Source organism: Leptonychotes weddellii, chromosome 1 (genome assembly GCF_054177405.1).
Source record: "Leptonychotes weddellii isolate Sample4059 chromosome 1, ASM5417740v2, whole genome shotgun sequence".
Taxonomy (NCBI): Eukaryota; Metazoa; Chordata; class Mammalia; order Carnivora; family Phocidae; genus Leptonychotes; species Leptonychotes weddellii.
Window position 1 is genome coordinate 114527655 of NC_138369.1, and position 15548 is coordinate 114543202.

Below are 15548 nucleotides of genomic sequence, written 5' to 3' on the forward strand. Positions count from 1 at the left end.
TTTCTCTGTAACAAAGGTCAGCAAACTTTTTCTTGAAAGGCCAGGTAGTAAATATTTTAGACTTCACAGGCCATGCAGTCTCTGTTGTAATGACTCAACTCTGCTATTCTAGTGTGAAAGCAGCCAGTATCTAAATGAATGGGCATGGCTGTATCCAGTGCAGTTTGATTTACAGAAACTGCCGTAGTTGCCCAAGCCCTGCTCTAGAGCCAAAACAATGCCTGTGTCAGCGTGCAGAGTTCTTACAGGACAGGACACAGCTGCCCCTCCTGCTGCTGCCTGTGGTGTGTTGCTCTGTGTCCGAGAAACCTTTCTCATCAGAATACACAATACAGATTCCTACACTATACAATACTGAGGTTCCAACATATAAAAGAGATTAGCAGCTAGTTTCACCTTTCACGAAATCAGTTTTGAAACGTGATTATGCTCATTTATCAGGTACAGATGAAGTTTTTAGTTGAGCAGATGCGGCGACCAGATTTCATGGATGCTCTACAAGGTTTCCTATCTCCTCTAAATCCTGCTCATCAACTAGGAAATCTCAGGTAATGTACCTTATTGGAAGTTTTATTGATATATTTAAACAAGCACCCTTCCTGGAGAAAATCTTAAGAAAAGTTAAAATGGTCCATTATAATTAGAATGTTCAATTATATATACTTCCCCCTGCCATTGTCCTACCTTGCAAAATAAGTTGTTCAGATTTCTTAAGTTCAGAACTGCATTTAGTCAGAATGAGTTTTTATTACTTTAATAACAGAGTTTAAAACTTTTCTCTGGCCAGAATTTCTGGTTTCATTTCAAAAATGAAATGTAATGTCTGTAAAACGAATGGCATATCCCTATATTTGCTGAAAATTCATATGCTATTATATAAGAAAGTTTTAAGCTTAATATTTATTTTTTTATACTCCCTTAGAAATGAATTCATAAATGAAATTGAGAAGGTTTTAAGTTTTTATAACACTTCAAAAAACTATATTGTCTGTGTATTTTAAAATAAATTTGAGGGTAAAAAGAATTTAAAAAGTAAGGTGCCTAGTAAAGTTTTTAACTATTTTAAAGGCTTGAAGAGTGTCGAATTATGTCCTCTGCAAAAAGGCCACTGTGGTTGAATTGGGAGAACCCAGACATCATGTCAGAGTTACTCTTTCAGAACAATGAGATCATCTTTAAAAATGGGGATGGTAAGGAAGAGTATTAATGAACTTATGATGCATGAATTTAGCTATCTTTTTATACACAGGATATTTATGAATCACAAAGACTATCGAAAGCTATTTAAGGAATATGCATGTGGTAAAATATATAATATTAAATGGATGTCTTAACTTCTAGAAAATGTATATGTAATTATTAAAAAGAAAAGAAGTACTAAATTTAGAATCGAAAGGCCTGAAATAAGTTTCTAACTATTATTTACTTAGCTGTGTGAATATCCATTCATTCCATAAATACTTGATGTGCTAGGCCATCAAATTGTAAGAATAAACAAAACAGAGTCCCTGCTCTCTTAAAGTTTACAATCTAGCAGGGAGAAGAGAGACATTAAACAAATAATTACAAAAATAAAATTACAATACGGTAAAAAGAAAGGTGTAGTCTGCTAAGAAATATAAAAGAAGGTCCTAATGTATTTGGAAAACAGGCTGTGGCAGGAAGCAATGGGAGGATCAGGGATGGGTTTCCATTGAGAAATGACATTTCAGCACTGAATTCTGTTAACCCCAATATTTATAAACAGGTTCAAATTTAAGGATTCAAAAAAATAAGTACTTTAAATGTTTAAATATAAAATTTTTATGAAATACATGCTAGCTTATCTACATTGTTATACAGATGGGGTTATGCAGATACCTTAGAAATGGGCTAGAGAATCAAAATACTGCTTCTTTACAGATTAATTTGAAAGTAAATTTAGCTGTATGTATTTTCTTTTGAAAGCAACGTGATGACCTAACACCCAGGTTTGCATTTATGGCATTAAGTGGTGATACATATTATTTGAATTGCAGATTTACGGCAAGATATGCTAACACTTCAAATAATTCGCATTATGGAAAATATCTGGCAAAACCAAGGTCTTGATCTTCGGTAGGTAACCAGTAAGGCAACATATATGTTGAAAGTTATCCTGAAAAAGTAAACTATTAGTAAACATCAGCTATAAAGCATAAAGGGGCATGTATCTATGAAGAAATGTAGGGAGTAGTAATTAATACTAGTTGATTACACTACTTTCATTTGTCTTCCTCTTCCTTGGCATAGAATAGCTAAGAGATGCCGCTAGGCAAGAAGAGCTATCTCTCATAAGTTGGCAAAGACTGCAGCTGTGTCTGGAGTGTCAATTTTTAGGACAGGACATAGGAGGCACAAAAGCCCCCTGTTTTCATTCAGAAGTGATTAAAAGAAAGTTTCTTTCATAATATAAATTTTCTAATTTTAAAACTTTATATAGCCTCTTAATCTTGAATCAGTTTGACAGCAAAATTTATGAAAAGAACTCATCTTAAAGCTTTTGCCATTCTATTGGTTTCTGCCCGACCTTCTGCAGTTATGTCTAAGTTTTCAGTCATGCTTCATCTTGTCCTTGTCATTTCTGCTCTCACAGTGTTCCCTTCTCTTTCTCGTCTCTTTGCAAATCTAGAGTCATTCCAGCAAAGGCCACTGTCTCCAAAAGAATTTTTGTCCATAAGTGGGCATAGGAGTCAACTCTAGCTGCACCAGCAGAGCAGATTAGGGCTTATTTGTATGCCTATTAAAGATTGAGGGTAACTAGTATGTAAAAATATATCAGTGACACATAGTAGAATCATCTTGTTGCAAAGAAAAAAAATGGACATGTCAAGTAATTTGCTAAAGCACAAAATTAGGTCATCAACTTCGAATTTTTAACTCCTGATTCTTTGCTTCGTCCCTTCTGCTTTCCTGTTTAAAAACAGTGTTACATGAATCAAGTTTTCTCTTTTGGTGTAATTGTCTGTGTCTGAGAGATATACATTCCATTACTACTACTGCCTCCAGGGAAGTATAAAACAAAAGAGAATGCAGAACTAGACAGAGTAAAGGATTTAACTATATAACTCTGGTAATTGCAGTATTTAATTTTAAATGAGTGACTGTGTTAAAAAGCATTTAAAGTTAAGCTAGATCATTGGAAAGTAAGTTGGATCTTCAAGAAGTTTTTAAGTCTTAGAATATTTTCTAAATTTTTTTAACTTAAGTAATTTAAGCAAAAATTTTTATTTAAAGTTTGATTTTAAATAAAAAATTTATTTTAAAAAAGTCAGGGCATTTTTATTTATTGTCAAAACTTGGATTCTCTGCTTGTTTTGTTTTGGTTTGGTTTGGTTTGGTTTTTTTATGTCACAAGCCTTATAGGACTGCGTGACTCTTTAAACTATGAGCATGTTCAACATTAATAAAATTAAAATGTAAAGTAAGAGAGAATGAGCAGTACAACCTTAAGAAATTCCTACATTTACCAGGGCAGGTAGAAGGAAAGATTCCGTAAAAGAAATGGTCAAAGGGATAGGTAGACCAGAATAAGTAATTCACAGGACCCAAAAAAGGGAAGAGATTCACAGTTTATAGTAGCAGGTGCTTCAGGGGTTGTAAGAGCATAAGGACTATGAAAAAACCTTTAGATTTGATGATTCATGGTTAACTGTAAGAAGAGTTGAGTCAGTAGAGTGGTAGGCAATAGAAGTTAACGCTACATGGAATTGAGAAAATGAAAATAAGTGAAGACTGTTACTCTTTTAGTGACTTAAGAAGTAAAAGAGGGTGGCTCAGTCAGTTAAGTGGCTACCTTCAGCTCAGGTCACGATCCCAGGGTCCTGGGATCAAGCTCCGCATCGGGCTCCCTGCTCTGTGGGAGCCTGCTTCTCCCTCTCCTCCCGGCTTGTGCTCTATCTTGCTGTCTCTGTCACTCTCTCTCTCTCAAATAAATAAATAAAATCTTTTAAAAAAAGAAGTAAAAGAAAGATGGAAAGCATAGACAGTAGCTTAGGAGAGCATCAGAGCAAGAAAAACCATACTTTAGTACTTATGTGCCAGTTGGGATGTTTTTCTCATTGTGTGTTTAACTGCTTACACCTCCCTTGACTACATGTCCTTTTTACTACCCTGTGATGAATAGGAGGTACCCATATAGCACTTCTGCTGCATACCCAAGTATGGTTTTATCAAGAAAAGGCATTTATGGGTTATTAAAGAATTGCAAGCCATACTAACTGCTTTTTTCATGGGACCATTTTTACTTAAAGAATAACTAATAGATAAGCTTTCATTATTGAGACATGGGTATTTGGCAGACATTTTCTTGAAAATGAATGATACGAGCCTATCTCTTCAAGGTGAACAACTGACGGTATTTGTTGTCAAAGATCAAATTTGAGCTTTCAAGCAAAAATTAGAATTTGGAAAAAATTGTATGTACCACCATAAGAGCTCCCCCAAAGTAAAGACTTTTCTGATGAGATCAGTGGTAATATTAACAATTGTGATTTTTTTTAGTTGGTACAATGAGAAGTATCACCGTCTGAAAGATCTTTGTAACTCAGTGAACTAATATCTTCCAAATGACCAGTGCAGGATATGATCAAGTCACATGTGGGTAAAAGTCCCATTCAGAGGCAAGATAGACAGATTTTAATGTAACATAGTATGACGAGTTTATTGATATGGTTTCACATTCCATATTGCAACTTGAGAAACTACGTTTTGTCAAGTTTTGGAATAGTATCAAAGAAAAATATTTACAATTATCTGAAAAGGGTATTACAGTACTCCTCCTTTTTCTACCTACATAATGGAATGAGGCCAGATTTTCTTCATATGCTTCAATTAAAACATTGCATTCAATTGAATACAGAAGTATATGTGAGAATCCAGTTCAGTACTATGAAGCCAGACATTAAAGAAATTTGAAAATATGGGAAAGTGTCACTCTTCTTACTAAGAATTTCTTTTTTAAAGATTTTATTTATTTATTTATTTGAGAGAGAGTGCAGAGCAGAGGAAGAGGGAGAGAGAATCTGAAGCAGACTCAGTGCTGAGCACAGAGCCCCACAACCCTAATCATGACCTGACCTGAAACCAGGAGTCAGATGCTTAACCAACTGAGCCACCCAGGGACCCCAAGAATATTTTTTAATATAAGGTTCTTTGTTTCATAAAAGATGTTATTTATATTACCACATAATAGTTTGTTATTTTCAAATGAATACTTTAATTTTTTCTCTCTTTTAATTGCTAATATCAGTAGATATAACCCACATAAATAAAAGCTCTTTGGGATCTCAGTAATTTTTAAGAGTATAGAGGAGTCCTGAGACCAAAAATTTGAGAACTGCTGCCCTAAAGTATTATTTAGATGTCAGCTAAACAAGCTGAAATTCACCCATATTTTTTAAGTCATAAATGTTGATAAAATTTAAATGCCACAATAATCTTAGTGCTTTTCTCTCATACAATTAGGTGCTTTCTCAGTTGAAGGTTATAACAAATGATGGCAGATAATTTTGAGGATTTTTCTAGTATTTTTCTAATTTTAAAAGAAAACCAAAGTTAAAGGAATAAAGGTTATGCATGACAACTTTGCATAAAGAATATTCCGGTATTTGCCTATTAAAATATTTGTTGTTTCAAAATTCCGTCACTTAATTGCAAATGTCTTGATCCTTTTCAGAATGTTACCTTATGGTTGTCTGTCAATTGGTGACTGTGTGGGACTTATTGAGGTGGTGCGAAATTCTCACACGATTATGCAGATTCAGTGCAAAGGTGGTCTGAAAGGTGCTCTGCAGTTCAACAGCCACACACTCCATCAGTGGCTCAAAGACAAGAACAAAGGAGAAATGTGAGTCTGTTAGTCTTTTTTCCCTATGTCAATCAAAGGTTTTGTTAGACGGGTCTTTGAATGGTTGCGTACATTTCTCTTGAGACCATAGAAAACATTTGTACTTACTTTGGAAAAAAAATATGCTTACCTTTTGAAATATTTGAGATTTTGTGTTTGAATGATCAGAATTACTTATAATTTTGGTGAATCCCTATTTACCCAACTTATACATTCAATTTTAGGTATCGAAAATGTGTTTTTCTGCTTATTCTTTTTTTTCAAGGTCAACATTGAACATTTCAAAATTTACTTCTGATTCGTTGTTAAAATGATTAGAAGAAAATTTTTTTCATGACACCTTCAGTATTTTTTCACCATAATAAGACTTATGCTTTAGTCAGAGGATATCCAGAAATATCCTTTCTACCTCAAATCTTTGGACATAATTACTTCCTCTTCTTAATGTCAGTGATTGTTTTCACTCTTCAGTACAGACTTTGACCATCTTTTCCGCATTTGGACTGGATTACTCTATATGACCACACTACTCATTAAGTGTTTATTTCTTCTTTATAGATATGATGCAGCCATTGACCTGTTCACACGTTCATGTGCTGGTTATTGTGTTGCTACCTTCATTCTGGGCATTGGAGATCGTCACAATAGTAACATCATGGTTAAAGATGATGGACAAGTAATAGCCTTCTCTTTTTAAGATGTTTTCACATTCTTAAATTTATTAATTCAGGATATTGTACTTCTGCATTTGTCAAGCTATAATATAATTCTTTATTTTTGAAAGCTGTTTCATATAGATTTTGGACACTTTTTGGATCACAAGAAGAAAAAATTTGGTTATAAACGGGAACGTGTGCCATTTGTTTTGACACAAGATTTCTTAATAGTGATTAGTAAAGGAGCCCAAGAATGCACAAAGACAAGAGAATTTGAGAGGTAAGTTCAAGAAATCAAAAATACAAAGTACAAAATTCTTGCTGCTCTATCAAAAGTAATTGATATTTTTCAAGCAATTTAAAATATGTTTTATTAACATTCTGGCCTGAGCATTTTAATGTATTTGTTTATTCTTGTTTTATTGTATTTATTTTTAATGCTATGAAGAAAAATGGAAAGAAAAACCAATTTATTAATGAAGGCCTGAAATGATTTAAGGCCTAAGAAAGTGATTCTTAAACTTCTTAATATTTTAAAGGTTTTTATTTACTACTATTTAAATAATTGGACTACACCTTCTGTATACTGATAAATAATGTATAGTGCTTAAGACAATATTTTTTAGTCCTACAGTTTGAGGAAATCAGTCAGCTATAATTACCACATTTATTTATAATTTTTCTGACCACTTTCTGGTATATAATCAGTCTATCTTAAACCTTAAAGTACGTTCAGAAACCCTGTATAAAATTCCATTTTATCTGCAACTCTGTCCTGGCCCTAGCCTAAATCCTAAAGGCTTTAGTATGGACCAGTTCTTACATTTAATAAATCCTTAGTAAACTGCTGATGTACCAGGCATTATCCTAAGGTGCTGGTGATAAAGCAGTAAACGGAATCCTTATGGACTAACGGAGTTTACATTCTAGCGTGGGGTAAAGAGAACAGAAAGTGTTGGTAAGGGGAATGGGAGAGCAAGGCTGTTTCTTATACGTTTGCCCAAGAAGACCTCTCTAATGATGTGACATTTGAGCAGAGACCTCAAGGTATTAACCCCATTTGCTCCATACTGATCAAACTATTCTTATTACTTATAGGTTTCAGGAGATGTGTTACAAGGCTTATCTAGCTATTCGGCAGCATGCCAATCTCTTCATAAATCTTTTCTCAATGATGCTTGGCTCTGGAATGCCAGAACTACAATCTTTTGATGATATTGCATACATTCGAAAGACCCTAGCTTTAGATAAAACTGAACAAGAGGCTTTGGAATATTTCATGAAACAAATGAATGATGCACATCATGGTGGCTGGACAACAAAAATGGATTGGATCTTCCACACAATTAAGCAGCATGCTTTGAACTGAAATGATAACTGAGAAACCGAAAGCTCATTATCTGGATTCTATACTGCACTGTTAATAACTGTCAACAGGCAAAGACTGATTGCATAGGAATTGCACAATCCGTGAACAGCATTAGAATTTACACAAGAACAGAAATAAAATACTATATAATTTAAATAATGTAAACGCAAACAGGGTTTGAGAGCACTAAACTAGTTCATTTCAAAATTAAGCTTTAGAATAATGCGCAATTTCATGTTATGCCTTAAGTCCAAAAAGGTAAACTTTGAAGATTGTTTGTATCTTTTTTTAAAAAAGAAAACAAAACAAAAAAACCCCAAAATATATAGAAATGATGGAGAAGGAAAAAGAATGATGTTCTTTTTTTGTCTTGCAAATGTTCTATGTTTTGAAATTGTGGACACAACAAAATCTATTATGGCATTAGGTCCAAGGAAACTGAAGTTTGGTGTTAAATTACATTGAGATTAGAAAATAATGAAGATTTCTTATTTTTCCATTGCTGTTCAATTTATAGTTTGAAGTGGGTTTTTTGACTCCTTGTTTAATGAAGAAAAAATGTTTGGGGTGGAAGGGACTCTTGAGATTTCACCAGAGACTTTTCCTTTTTAATAAATCAAACCTTTTGACGATTTGGGGTCTTATCTGCAAAGTTTTAGAAGCAGTCACAAATGAGACCTGTTATAAGGTGGTGTTTTTGGGTTTTTTTCTGGACAGTATTTACAAGAATCTGATTCTTATTTCCCAGGGAAATTCTGGGCTCCCACAAAGTACAATAATCATCAGAGAGAAAGAATGAGCAGGACTAGTTCTTGCTCCAGAATTGTACAGTATTCACCGTAGGTTGATTTTTTTTTTTCTCCTTTTGCAATTGAATTGAATACATTTTTCATGCATGTTTCCAGAAAATAGAAGTGAGTATTAATGTTATTAAAAAAGATTATTTTTTTTATTAAAGGCTATTTATATTATAGAAACTATCATTAATATATATTCTTTATTTACATGATCTGTCCCATAGTCATGCATTGTTTGCACCCCAAATTTTTTATTGTTCGTAGCAGCATGGTCAGCTTTCCTCTTGGTCTGTGGGTGAGGCTCAGGCACTATCCCATTTATACCAGTGACTAGTGTATAACTGCATAAGGAAAACAGATTAAAGTTCATCCTCTTTAGTTTTATTTCTTTCTGTTTTCATATGACTCCCCCATTTTCCATCTTCTTTTATAGTCGATAATGCCTCAGTCAGGAAACTAGTTACCAAAATTAACACAATATAGAGTATCTTCCTGATTGCTTCAACCCCTCTACCAAGGTATGCTCATGAATAATACTTTATAATATGGGGGAATAGAAACCATGAACTTTTTACCTTTTTAGGCTATTTATGCAATATCTGGATAATAAAAGTAGGACCTTAAACCATTTTAAGATCATGTCCCATTTCCAAGCTATTAGGGCTCACTGTCCAACTTTATTAAATTGCATTTGAGTGCAGGATACATTCTTAAACACTTTGGAAAATATTAACTGAAGGTGTAGGGGCTAATGCTAATCGCCACTCTAGAATCTCATATTTTATTCAGTATTTGAAATGAATGATTAATGCCCTAGGAAGTAGCTTTAGCAAATGTCCAGGTGCCACACCAGAAAAAGTGCAATAATTTACTGACAGTTTTCTAGATTAGGCATATTATTGGAATACAAAACTCTATAAAAAGTGCACATTATGTACTCTAGTAAAACAGCATCACTTAAACGATATTCATTTATGAAATCAGTTACCTATAATAGAAGTCTTGAATAGTAAACAAGGGACTCTAATACAAATACTCTTAATATTTGGCTATTTTAGAGCCCTTAAAGGGCCTAATTATTGGAGACTTAGGTACTTCACTAAAGCATGTATATAATATTGCCAACAAAAAAAATAAATTCGAAGATTAGGGGAACCTATTTCTGTAAACTGTCTTGGAATAGTTAAGAAGAATCTAAACTCCCATTTTAAGCAGGAAGCCAAATAGATTCTTTTGCAGATGTAGATTTCATAACTTATTAAAACTTCTTTAACATTTTGTGCCTTTTAGATATATTCAGTTAATACATACTAACATCCCAGTCTTTTCTATATCAGGGATTAATTACAGGAAAACTTAATGAAATGGTACAAATCTGAAACTCTGATGGTGGAAACTGAAGAATTTAAGAGAGAACAGCATTTACCCGAGTGCCAAAAAAGCTTTGAGCTTCCTTGCACAAAATTTACATGATTTTTGCATGTCTCACATCAGTCCAGCTAGTCCTCTTCCCCTGGGACCTCTCCACGATTAAAACACAGCCCCATAGCTTATTTCTTCTTTTACATTTATTTTCAACAGTTATTACAACCAAGTTAATTCTATTTGAATAAGTGTAGACAAATTTTACAAAGAATGTAGATTAAGTGATATAGCTAAAAGCAAAGCAAATTTTAAATGAATCCAAGCAGAGTTTAAGCAAACAACATTAAAAATAAGAAAAAAGGCTCAGGTAGTGCTCAGAAGGCAAAGAATCAAAAATTGAATGCTACATGGGGTGACTAGGCTGTCAAGTCAGTGGTAAGCTGTTTCCAGGTACTTCCGTGTCCTTTCACTTCCATGGATTGGTCAGTTCCTGTGGCCAACCATCCTTATTATTGAATGTGGTATAACTAACTTGACTTTACGGTTTCATTTGGTCACTTGAGAAATAGTTCCTTCAATGACTATTTTGGAGGAAAAAAAGAAAAACCAAGCAGGTTTAAAGAAAATAAAACCTAATTTTAAACACATTCTACTAAGATATCTGAAAATCATGTTTTAACTTTTTATCATATTCTCAGTATACAAAATCATTTCTTTTGAAGATTTTTAGACTGCTGTTAATTTGAAATCTGTTAATCATATTGTAGAATTTGGTTTTTAAAAAAGATGTTTCTAATTGGATTTTTTAAAGAAGAATGGAATTTGGTCACTATTTTATGATAGAACCTAAGCTTTCTGTGGTTCTTAGTGTCCTCTGTAAAACTCAGTGTCAAAGGAATCAACTTTGAGGTTTTCCCTTCTAATCTGCTTTATATTACAAGCCCTTTAGGAAATGGGAACCTGGTGAATATACAATGAATTGTAAAATATTTTAATGTGTAATTTTTTCAACTGTGAAACTGAATATTGGTTTTTTTGATGAAAACAGCTGCTGATAAAGTATTTTGTGTAAAGTGTAGTTCTTATTAATCAGGAAAATAATCAATGATTTGATTAGAATGTATATACCCTCTTGGATTTTATTTTCAGTGGATTGGTGATTTTCACATAGGTAAAACACAGTCCATCTGTATTCTTTTTCCATCAAAAATTGAGAGATTTAACATTATAAAAAAAATTACGAGCAGCCTATCTATTTTAAAGGAACCATGGAAATTTCACAGCACATAAACTTGGATTTGTTTCTTAATGATTTTGTAAATCCATGTAATTCATATTCTGACCAATAGCCCATGCTTGCCAGCTCTTTGAAAAAATTGGATTTCCAGCATTATTTTAAAGCCAGCTAACAGGTTAACTTTTTCTGAATGTTTTAACTTTCTTTTGTTTCTGTGTCTGCACAAACTGCAGACCTGGGCTGGACCCACACACTCAGAATCCACCTTAAAAATCAATTTTGATGTCCAAGACATCCCTAAAATATTTCAGTTTAAAGACCATATGTGGTTTTAATGGATTGTGGTGCTTCTACTATTTAAAAACAACTTCATACTTCAGATGTTTTTGAGAAGAGGGGAATGTTGAAGGAGGGAACAGAACAGGGAGGAGTTGTTTGAATGAATCACATTCTTCATATCCATCCTGCTCAGAAGGGGCACTTCTAAAGGAAGCCTTAGATGGAGCCTTCTAAGAGAAGGCCGAATGTTGTGAGTATATTGTGCATACCATGAGGGAACTAACTCTTCATCAGGGATGGGATTGTGAAGGCTGAACTATAAAACTCAGCACTGACGGGATCTTTAGATAACAATTCTTGGTGACAGAGTAATACAGCTGGGCTGTTTTTTAAAATATAAACACAAACCATTTTTATTTTTTAATTATTACATTAAAATTATAAGTGTATTTTATGTGCCATGGCCTGGGAAGCCTTTTTTTCTTTTCTTTCAAAAGCTACTTTCACTTTCTGAAAAGATTATGGGGTTTAGCTCAAGATAACTACAGTCCTGATAAAATTGGATTGGTAACTCTACCTCAGAAGGTTAATAAGAAAAAATAAATAAATGAGTCACAATTCAGTGCTTCAGGCTCTTACGTTACAGAAATTTCCAGAGCACTGTAGTTTAGACTTATAAAAAGTCAGAGTTGGCATGCCTTATTTTTAATGGCATTGGAGACTTGAGAAAAATTTTCAGTTAAAATTTAATCATTGCTCCAGCCATGGAAAAGGCTGTAGCGCCAGGAGGCTTATGGTACTAGGTTCTTGAATTCGGCATTCGAAATTAGTTGTGTTCTCTTTTCTTTATTATTAGTGAAATTAGTGTGTGTATATTTGCACACATTTCTATTTGTGTACACACTGCTTGCTAGCCCTAGTCAAGAGGCATCTTTTATAAAAGGTGTAAACATCAGGTTCTAAAGTTCAAAAGTGTTTAGAATTTATTAGGAGTTTCCCAAGTTGGGATGTTAGTTTTTCAATAAGCTTATTTCATCCGAGTATTCCACTTGATTAAGGTTTCACACTTCCTTTTTATTCATGAAGCGCCATTCCTTTTCCTTAGTTTTAGACATGTTAATATTACAGCCATGCTAGTTAGCATAAAGTGACAGTTATGAGCCATAAGGAAATTTTCTGACTTAACTTTTACACAACTACATATGAGTTTTAGTAGAGGGTTGGGGGCGGTTGGGGGGGGTGGGTGGGAATCAGTCCATTGTACGTTTAGTGTAGTTTAGGTAACTGATTTTCACTACCAGCAGTAGACTCCATTCTTCACGTTGGTAAGTATGGAAAGGTTTTTTTTTTAATGCATTTTGTAAGCCAGTTAAGTCTATAAATCTATCTGAAACCTTATTTAATCTGTCACTACAATAATTTTGTGGTTATGCTAAGAGCCATGTATATTTTTAGGTGATTCTTACTTTTGTTCCTCCTTCTGAGTAAGCAAGGAGGCAGAAAACTTTCATTGTTTTATATTTTCTCAAAATATCTTTAATAAGACTAAACTTCTTAATTCTAGTATGAATTTCCAAATGTGTCATGATCTATCAATTTCATAAGAAAAAGCCCCTTATCTGTTTTAATTTTTGTTCCAAAGAGTGGTTTGGAGGGCTTGGACTTCATGTGGTTTCTAGAAATGTTTTTGGCTATGGAACTTAAGTTTCAAATACAATTAATAGTTTCAATGTGACTTAGTCCTTGGACTTAATTGGGTTGAATAAAATCTAAAAGAATATATCCTTTTGGAACCTAACACTTTTAATATCTTGGAGAATGTGGCACTACCAAAAGAAGACTACTAACACATCAAATGTTGACTTTGGAAGCTTCCAGAAGAAGCCCCCACCACCCTTTTTTGGCCCCTTTTATTGTAGCAAATCTGTTTCTCTATATTTTGTCATTCTATGAATTGAAGTCCTATGGTATAATGCATTTGTTAGGAGAAAAATGTTTTTAAATGTTCTTTTAATGATGGCCCCGAAAGTATTTGACACAGCAAGATGCATGTGTTATTGTACTGAGAATATAGAATAATACAGTGTCACTAAATTTAAGACCGCTTCCCAGTCTTGCTGTTCCTAGCAAGAAGTTTGGCCTGTGACTGCACTTACTGTTTGTGCTCATCAGAAACTGTCAATGTCTGCTTTTCTTTTAACTTTGCAGTCTGTAACCTCACGCTGTTTATTAAAAAAAGAAAAAGAAAAAAATGACTTGTGTCCAAACAATCCTTAGTGTACTATGTATTTTAAACAAACAAACAAAAAAAAAGTGATAATTTTGCCTTTTTTTGAATACTTAAAAGCAAACCGGTGTTGCTAATAATCAGAATTTAGCTGAACTTGAGTTCTTACCAATAATGACTAAGAATAGTTGATTAAAAACCTGAAACTATTACGCCTTAAGAGCCAATTTTTCTGCCCCAGTAAAGTGATGAATATTGAGAGAAATATCTGTTTGTATTTTAACTTCCTTTAAGTATAAGGAATTATGTGTTTGTATTTCAAGCAAAAATACATGTATACACATAAACGTATGAATGTGTTTGTCTATATGCAGACAGAAGTCAGTTAAAGACCAGAACCTATAAGTGAGGTTAGGCTAGAAGCAAACTGGTTTTGCTTTCAGTTATCATAAACCTTGCAAAAGGGGAGTCTGGGCTTTTCTTGAACCAGTAATACATGTGGACATTGATACTTTGTACTTCTAAGCAATTAACAGCAAGTAATAGCTTAAATTTTGTTTCTTTGCCAAATGGTTTGCATGACTTTGAATTAACATTGTTCTAAATTGACTTTGTTCTCCAAGCATAATGTCTCTCTTTCCTGAGATGAGATTAGGAGATGAACCAAGTAGCCGCACTCTGTGAGTAGAAAACTGTAGTAATTGAAACATTTCAGGTTTCACACTTCCACTTTTTAGGTTTTAAATCAGTGATTTTGAATTTGTTAGGAGAAAAATCCCAAGAATTGCACGTTGTTAGATGCGTATCAAACTAAGAAATGGACTAAGACGTGCCCTTAAGTAATCTATAGACTCTCAATTTGCAAAATGATTTAAAATATGTATGCATACATCTATTTTATTTCAGGAAAGTCTTTGGTATACAAAATAATTTACCACAACCTCTTAAACAGCATGTTCTGGACCTTAAATGTATATTATATTTAGCCAAGAGAAGGTGGGAAGGAATCCTCTTCTCCAGCTCCCTACACTAGCCATTTTAACCAGCTGTCCAATGAAAGGTACCAAGGCTGACTGAATTTTATTTTTTAATAAGAATTGTATATATTTAAGGTGTACAGTATGATTTGATATTCATGTATAGTGAATAATTATAGTCAAGCTAATCAATGTATCATCTCCTCACCTAGTTACCTTTTGTGTGTGTATATCTGTGTGATGAGACCACCTGAAATCTACTTTCATAGCAAATTTCCAGTACTCAAGATAGTATTATTGCCATTGTCTTCATGCTGTACATGAGATCTCTAGACTTACTCATCTTATAACAAAGTTTGTACACTTTAATTAACATCTCCCCATTTCCCCAACGCCCAGTAATCACCATCCTATTCTATGTGTATCCTACTCTGCTTCTATGTATTTGACATTTTTGGATTCCACATATAAGGGAAATGCAGGTTTTTTCCCTTTCTGTGTCTGACTTAACATAATGCCCTCTGGGTTTGTCCATGTCGTTGCAAATGGCAGGATCTCCTTTTTTAAGTCTGAATAATATTCCATTGTATGTAAATACATACCTCATGTATATGTGTGTTCAGTGTGTGTGTGTAAGATCACGATTTATTCATCTGTTGATGGACACATATCTTGGCTATTGTCAATGATGCTCCACTGAACTGGGGAGTGCAGATTATCTCTTGGAGGTACTGATTTCATTTCCTTTGGGTATATACCCAAAAGAGGGATAAGG

At 33.7% G+C, this 15548-nt stretch overlaps 1 protein-coding gene across 1 annotated transcript in view; it reads left to right on the forward strand.

Annotated features, from left to right (window-relative positions):
- PIK3CA (phosphatidylinositol-4,5-bisphosphate 3-kinase catalytic subunit alpha) overlaps window positions 1–13821 on the forward strand; it is an 85268-nt gene extending 71447 nt beyond the window's left edge. Inside the window, exons 15-21 of the mRNA XM_006745917.3 lie at window positions 442–548; window positions 1069–1190; window positions 2019–2097; window positions 5696–5866; window positions 6425–6542; window positions 6651–6802; window positions 7621–13821. Of these exons, the coding sequence (XP_006745980.1) occupies window positions 442–548; window positions 1069–1190; window positions 2019–2097; window positions 5696–5866; window positions 6425–6542; window positions 6651–6802; window positions 7621–7891 (1020 nt within the window). The 3' untranslated portion in view covers window positions 7892–13821. The remainder of the gene's footprint in view (window positions 1–441; window positions 549–1068; window positions 1191–2018; window positions 2098–5695; window positions 5867–6424; window positions 6543–6650; window positions 6803–7620) is intronic.
- Window positions 13822–15548: the final 1727 nt, after the last annotated feature.